Source organism: Scylla paramamosain, chromosome 15, assembly GCF_035594125.1.
Source record: "Scylla paramamosain isolate STU-SP2022 chromosome 15, ASM3559412v1, whole genome shotgun sequence".
NCBI classification, from domain to species: domain Eukaryota; kingdom Metazoa; phylum Arthropoda; class Malacostraca; order Decapoda; family Portunidae; genus Scylla; species Scylla paramamosain.
The window spans coordinates 5,770,187-5,778,511 of record NC_087165.1 but is presented as its reverse complement, the minus strand read 5'-3'; the positions used below and the strand labels follow the sequence as shown (position 1 = coordinate 5,778,511).

Below are 8,325 nucleotides of genomic sequence, written 5' to 3'. Positions count from 1 at the left end.
GCAATTGTAACACTCGTCCGTGATAGGAATATTTTTACTATAACTGAATTTTGTCTTGTCGTCAGCTCGCTTTTCACCCATTTCAGCGCGCGCGCGCACACACACACACACACACACACACACACACACACACACACACACACACACACACACACACACACACACACACATATCTATTTAGTTGCATATTTGTCTGTCATTTTTGTTTGCCTTTACGCTTGTTCTTTATCATGACTGTTATTGTGACAGTCTGCAGTGTGTACGTGCGGCCATCTGAAGCGAACAGAGAGAGAGAGAGAGAGAGAGAGAGAGAGAGAGAGAGAGAGAGAGAGAGAGAGAGAGAGAGAGAGAGAGCGCTGGTGATAGGCTTCTAGACTCCTTTATATTTAATGTATATTTGTGTTATTTATTATGTATGACATAACTGAAGGAGACTTACAATTCTGTAACCCGTCTGGCAGCGTCCCGCGTCGCTCCAGGCTTCTTTTGTTAATTATATAGCACAATCTGCAGCATAAGTGTTTCCTTTCTTACCTGAAACAAGGTCCGTATTCTTAAAATTTTCGCGTCTTACTTCAATTACTTTCAGCAAGAAGTTACTGGGGGTTCTCAAGAGTGCTCTCATGACTTTAATGAGAGTGAAAAAAATATTCTGTTTATGAGAAAACACTTTTGTGAACCCGATTAATCATCTTTGTAGCCGTTGAAAATATGTAGCCCTAAGGAAAGAGCAAAGCGTCTTAAGAAATTGAGGCACACAGAGAGAGAGAGAGAGAGAGAGAGAGAGAGAGAGAGAGAGAGAGAGAGAGATGCATGTTTGCTTATACTGCGAGGAGCGCGGGCTAGCGGATTGGTGGGATGGACGGCACCTTAACTTCGGACTGACTGCTCCAGTTTGTGCACACTGGGAGGGAGAGAGTGAGGACATACTTCGTCCCTTACCCCCTCAAGCTACTTGCGCTAACGACACCTGCTGCTCAAGGGCCTTTTATTTATTGATTAGATTGATGTACTGATAATGAAGTGTTATTATTGTTTTTTATAGAGGCTAAATTTAAGTGTATTAGTTTAGTTGTATTTCCCCATTCCGTTTGATGCTAAATTATCTTATTGTTTATTCAACATATGGATTTATTTTTATTATCTATTCAGTGCATTGGTCAGTTCATTTATTCAATGGTGGATTTTTTTTATTCTTTAGTTTAATTTCCTTCATGTTTCAACAAATAATAACGAAGAACAATCAAACTGTTACTTCATACTTGAACTTGATATCGAGACCAAAAAATTTATAGTTGTAGTTTTTTTCGCTTGGCAAATAAATAATAAGAATATAGAAAAATATGGTTTTTCCCATGTTCAAAGGTCTTGTTTGCCGCACTCCATACCAACCTGCTCTACCGTGAATGAGATGGAAAAGTGAAGCGCGTGGCAGAGGGAAGTCGTTGGTCACGTGGCGGTCAGCGGGCCTTTATGGAAACGAGTGACTGGTGGCTTATGTTATGCACGTAAGACAGTGACAGTTATTGGGGCCGCGAAATGGTCCACAGCTGAGAACTCGCTGCTGGAAACACAGCCTCAGATTGTGATAAAACTGATTCTGTCAACAGATAAAGCTCTTCTGTTGGGGAGAGTGTTATGAGGCATACAGTGTTTTGGGGTGAGTAGGTGTGGCTGTGGCTGCGCGTGCTTATGTGTAATTTACCTACAGGCTTACCCACGTGCTTGTAAGACCTAAGAGGTTCTAAAGTCGGATGGGTAGAACTGGAATCTCACATACACATGCATCACTCTGTAGCTCATAGGGGACAATAACCCCCCGCGTCTCGGTGCCCTGTTGAGGTGCAGGCGAAGACTGTGTGTGTGTGTGTGTGTGTGTGTGTAATAATAATAATAATAATAATAATGATAATAATAATAATAATAATAATAATAATAATAATAAACGGCTTATTATTCAGGCAGTTAACAAACTGAAAATGTACAGAGGGGGTGGGGAAATACTTAACATTAATCCTAAAGCTAAGTCTAATCTAGAAGGGAAATACTATTGATTGATGGCTCGCACCATGGTGGGAATCGCGCTGAGTCTGTACTGGTCCGTGCGCGGCGCCTTTAGGGGCGTTATCTTGTTGTGGTGTCTGGTGGCGAGACGCGTCAGGCGGCAGTATGTAATAATAATAATAATAATAATAAACGGTTTATTATTTAGGCAGTTGACAAACTGAAAATGTACATAGGGGATGGGGAAAAACTTAACATTAATCCTAACGGTAAGACTAATCTAGGAGGTAAATACTATTGATTGATGGCTCGCACCATGGTGGGAATCGCACTGAGTCTGTACCGGTCCGTGCGCGGCGCCTTCAGGGGCGTTATTTTGTTGTGGTGTCTGGTGGCACGGACAGGGCGAGGCGCGTCGGGCGGCAGCATGTCTCTGAGACGCGGATGATGCAGTAGTCCCTTCCCAAACTTCTCCAGAGCCTCTCGGTGCCTGGTGGATATTCTGGACAGACTCAGGGTGGTCAGGGCTTCTTCATAGGTGGTGTATGCAGGGCCAAGGATGACCCTGCACGCCCTTTTCTGCACACTCTCTAGCTGTAGCTGTTGAGTGTGTGTGTGTGTGTGTGTGTGTGTGTGTGTGTGTGTGTGTGCAAGATATTTTAACACTATATATTTTGAGTAGATTATGTATTCTCATTATCAACAATGTTATTATTTTATATCAAATACTGTTTTTGTTAGCATCTTCCTCCTCCTCCTCCTCCTCGTCCTCCTCCTCCTCCTCCTCCTCCTCCTCCTCCTCCTCCTCCTCCTCCATCTAATTATCATTCATATGATTTCGCTAAGATAGCTGAATAATGTGTTTCTGAATCACAGCAGTGCGTTCATTAACTCTGAACCGAAATCAGATGAAAGCAGGCGGCTAGTTAGGGCCGTTGTGCCATTTCGTGCTGTCAATCATTTATGAATTTTGCCTCAATGAAGAAAACTGATATATTTGTCACATTATGCTGTTCCGTCTGAGCAGCCACAGATTAAATCTGGAGTACCAGGAATGGCACCACTACAGAGAGAGAGAGAGAGAGAGAGAGAGAGAGAGAGAGAGAGAGAGAGAGAGAGAGAGAGAGAGAGACTGGTCAAAAGGGAACCACAAAAGTTTTTGGCTCCACACTCTAAGCAGGAGACAAAGCGTGATATATATATATATATATATATATATATATATATATATATATATATATATATATATATATATATATATATATATATATATATATATATATATATATATATATATATATATATATATATATATATATATATATATATATATATATATAAATTCAGCATGCAATTCACATGTTAGAAAGAATACATACAATGTAGCTTCCATTTAATTTTGATAAAATAAAGGAAATAGTTTTCTGGTTTAAAATAAATTCACATAAGTAATCGCTAAAATATAAAACGTTATTTTCCCCCGGCATTGTTGCATGTCTCTCTACAAGGTTGGGTTTCGTGGTGGCTTGATATCACTCGCCGCGTCGTGCTGTCAGGATTTGCTGAAATTCACATTCCCTGCATAGAGGCTAATTAATCTTTCCACATCTTAGCAATTAATGTACGAGTACTGTCCGTTTTATATTTTTATACAAACATTCCTGTTAGCTGTGCCCCTCTAGTATAGCACGATTGAACATTAACTTTAACTCCTCGTAACACAATCTGGGAGTTATTTCACGATTTCTTAATGGTCTCAGCCGAATCATTTATCTCTTTTAAAATCCTTGAAAAATTCCAAGAGGGTATCAAGACGTCTTTGTGACTTAACTAAGGTGCCAATTTGGGGATCTCGTTTTTATATCTCGTTTCTTTAGGAAGATGTAATTCAACTTACTTTTTTCCCATTTGTTGTGGTTGGTTGGCGTTCTCCACACCTAAAATAAAAATGGTAAGCAAAACAATCAAAACATCGAGGCTGGCCGCAGCACCACCACACAGCCACACCACTACTAAACCACCACGCTATTGAACCACCACATCAGCACACGTCACACCACCACGCCTCCACCACGGCAGCCAAACACAACTTTACAGTAAAACTCTGAAGAAATTGTAATTTTATTTTTGATATAAAAGTACTAATTAAACAACCAGAAATAAAAAAAAAAAAAAATTGACGAGGCTAAATGCTTCCTAAAGCGGGAAATTGGCTCACGTTGGTAAATGCGTTCATATTAAAGAAAGCATGCTGAGAGAGAGAGAGAGAGAGAGAGAGAGAGAGAGAGAGAGAGAGAGAGAGAGAGAGAGAGAGAGAGAGAGAGAGAGAGAGAGGGAGAGAGTTCACTGCCTACCTTTTTCAGGAGGAGGCAGTAGACAGCGTCTTTCCTCATCGCTGCAGTGTTGCATCTCTAGCTGTCTTCTACCGCTATTTTCATGCCAACTGCTCTTCTGACCTTGCTAACTGCATGCCTTCTGTCCTCCCTCGCCTTCGCTGCACAAGACTCTTCTTTCTTTTACCCCTATTCTGTCCACTTCTATAATACAAGAGTTAATTAGTGTCCTCAATCATTTATCCCTTTCTCTGGTTAACTCTGGAACTCCTTTTCTGCTTCTGTATTTCCACCTTCCTATGACTTGAACTCTTTTAAGAGGGAGATTCCAAGACATTTATACTGTATTTTTGACTACTGCTTTCGACTCTATACGGGGACCGGTACCGCAATGGGCCTTTTATTTTTATTTATTTATTTTTTTTTTTTTATTTGTAATTTTTGTTGCCCTTGGCTGGTGCCCCTCCTACATAAAAAATAAAAATAAATAAATAAATAAATAAATAAATAAATATCTATCGCTGACGACAACACCTTGTCTTGCCGAGGAGTCCTGTGTTGTCGTTACTGCAGTATCCCTGTAACACTGGCTTGGGGCACTTGGCGGTGCTATGATCTTTTCCTCTGTGCTTGCACGTTGTTTCTTTCACATAAAACACCTGTTGGATAAAGGAAATAAATTGTTTTGCCCTCACCTGCAGTACTAATAATTATAGAGTATCTCTTGAACCTAATCGTGCCAGAGCTGTATTGTCAACACCGTAGATACAAAAATTGAGGGCATGACCAACCTGTTGTGACGAACTAATAACAACTTGCATATATTTAAGAACCATTGCAGCGTTACCAAGCATTTTACTCATTACCTGCAGTGGTAGCAGTCGATGTAATGCTTTTATAAGATAAAGTATTTTATCAGTAGGCATTTTTTCTCTGCCTTTGCATCAGTGGTGCTGTCAACCTTGACATTTTGTGCAGACGCGATGAAATTGTGTAAAAATCTTTCCACAATTAAGATTTATTCCCGTGACATGCTGACTGGTCCCCGCTGCATCGGTCACTGAGGGGATGTTTGCTGCAGGGGAGTGTGATTAACGGCCTATGTTTCCACTCACTGCTTGCTTAGAAGGAAAAGAACCTTGGATGATAAATCATTGTTGTAGCAAATGCCTGTTGCGCGTCAGTGTGCGTCTGTCCGGTGGGAACAAATGTGTAGGGGCGGCGGTGGTTCATGCCTCAGGAGTGTGGAGAATGTTGATCCGCACAAAAAGAAATACTGGTTCAAAGGTATGCAGAGAAATTGTGTGTATGTAAAAGAACGTCTTTGTATTCACACACACACACACACATACACACACACACACACACACATACACACACACACACACACACACACACACACACACACACACACACACACACACACACACACACACACACACACACACACACACACACACGCACGCTAATCACATTTGTCCTCCTGCAGGAACATTACACGTGAAATCCGAGGAGTGGTGGGAGGGTCGGCCACGCCCTTACTTCGCACACTCGCCCACAAACGTCACCGTCATCTCGGGCCAGACGTCTTTCCTGCCCTGCCGCGTCCACATGCTTGGTGACCGATCGGTGAGTACTGGCAATACCTCTTTCCTTCCCTTTTCTTTCCAAATTCCTTGTTTTTATTCCGCTTTGCTGTGTGTCTATATTAGTGACATTTTTTTGTTTTTTTTTGCATTGCTTTGTGTGTGAATGAGATTGTCATGTAAACAGAATTGTCAGTGGTACTTGACAGTTTCAGTTTCCGTATCACGTTATGTTAAGATGCTTGTGAGATTAAAATTGATGGACTTACATGTATGGGTGTACTGTTCAAGACATACAAGCCAACAAAAGCAGGTATATCTTTGTGGCAGTCTAGTTAATTAAGGACACACACACACACACACACACACACACACACATGTCTCAAGAGGGAATACATGCAAATAACCAATATTAGTGGGTGTGCGATGTATATGTAAAGCTAATAAGCAGAGTAGAAAAAAAGAATGACCCATTTTTTAGTGTAATATTTCAGTATACATAATTTTGATATAATAGAGAAATTAATTTCTTGATTGGCTATCAGTTGAAAATGTTGAGTCCCGCGAGAAATTGGCTTGTAATAAAAGTTACAATGTTTTATTGTAACAGGAATATTTTTACTACACGATGCATAAGAATATTTTTCTTTTTCAGTGAGATCAAAATAATTTTTATTATTATCAGTACCCAAACTAGCAATTACTTTCTCACTCATTACTAAATCATTATTGAATCCAAGATTAAACCTTTTCTGACGTCTTTGATAAATGCAGAAAATGAACAAGCGACAAGTAATAAGAAATGTAGATTGAATAATGAACGATAATATTGTAATATCTAAGTTCTTAACTGAGCATGGATTTTACTTTTTTTTTTCTTGTTGATTCTGAAGAACTTTTTTTTGTTGTTGATTCTGAAGAAGTAATGAACAGCGTCTTATTAATTAGATTGATGAGAAGAAAGGGAGGGGATGACAAACGGAGTAAAAGTAACACATGTTTGGCCTGGCGAAGAAAGTTTAGAGATCGAGAAAAACTAACAAGAATAATACAAAAAAACGAAACATAAAGCCTGGTTTGTCCTTTGCGTTAATGTGAAACAAGGATGTTATAACGTGCAATATTATGAAAGAGCTAATCGATATTACTCATAAAACTTCGCAAAATATTGTATACATAGGAACATGGTTGAAATACGATACCACGATACCACAGCGATAAAGGAAAACCGTAAATATTGTCGAGTGGCGCTTGGTGTCTTGTGTGTTGAGTGTTGAAATAAGTCACCCGGATTTGTGGACATTCACGGTGGATTCATAACACAACATCCTTCCTTAATCTCGGTGTGTCTGACTGATAAATTTCCCTCGGTGAGGTCATTAATCTTGCCCTTGGAGTTCAGTGATTTACACGAATCATCGCGAGAACATGCACCACCACCTCATTTATGCAAATTAAAAACGAGAGAGGTCCCATATCCTTCACAATTCATGATCAATCAATATTCTCACCACAGTTGAGGAAGGCATCGGCTTACATTCCCTTTTGTGTAATAGTTTTAAATTTCGTCACCATTTCCAGATAGCCACATATAATAGTATGCACCCCATGTATTATTATTTTCTTATGAGTTTTGGCTCGTTTCCGTGACTTAAAGACCATCAATAGCAGCCACAGTCTTCGTCACAATGTGCTAATCACGCCTGTGTCATGTCTATCAAAGGACAAGACGATATTAACCTGACCTGCAGTAACAAAGCCAACATGCATCTGACGCACGCCATGAAGTTATGAGTCTTAGACTGAACTCGTCCCTATAGCGATCCGGTTGTTGCGGAGCATTATATCAGCCCATCAGCTATCCGTCTGAGTTGATGAAAGGAACAAAAAATATAACTACAGTGGTATGTCTGCTCAGGCAATGAGTCTGTCTGGATGAATGCTATATTAAATCAGTAGCCAAGAAAATGAAAAGCCATAAAAGTGTTAAATCGTGTCAAGGAAAAATCTCGTTATTATTTGTCAAGTGATTTGATTAAAACTGATGATGATTTTTATAACAATTTCTTGATTTCACGCAACGCTATCATTGCCACTTCATCGATTGACGTTTGAGAAGACTGGGTCATGAATAAAAGAAAATTATTTCGTGTTTTAATTAAGAGATTATGCGAAATTGTGTTTTCTTCTATAATTTCGTTCCCAAAATAAATATTGAAACTGGAAGATATTAGACGTTGTCAAATTTGTAATCTAATATGAAAATTTGTCTCAGACTGATTGTTATGTTGAGTTATATCACAGAGATGGTAACGTGTGCACGGTTTTCTGTAATGTTGGTGATTTCAGAACGCCATTACTCACACACTGGGCCACCTTCCACTCATGTCTTACGTGAAGGG

The 8,325-nt window shown here is 39.7% G+C and overlaps 1 protein-coding gene across 8 annotated transcripts in view; it reads left to right on the top strand.

The window, feature by feature from the left end:
* The first annotated feature begins 5,654 nt into the window (after nucleotides 1-5,654).
* Nucleotides 5,655-8,325, top strand: part of LOC135107315 (neuronal cell adhesion molecule-like) — a 111,056-nt gene continuing 108,385 nt past the window's right edge. For 4 of the 8 annotated variants that reach the window (XR_010271700.1, XR_010271697.1, XR_010271698.1 and 1 more), the window contains exon 1: nucleotides 5,658-5,966. Coding sequence is in view for 1 of the 8 variants with exons in the window: in XM_064017015.1 (XP_063873085.1) it covers nucleotides 5,949-5,966 (18 nt within the window). In the remaining 7 variants the exon portion in view is untranslated. Of the gene's footprint in view, nucleotides 5,967-8,325 lie in introns of all 8 variants that reach the window. The other 4 variants (XR_010271701.1, XR_010271699.1, XM_064017015.1 and 1 more) reach the window with 2 other exon arrangements.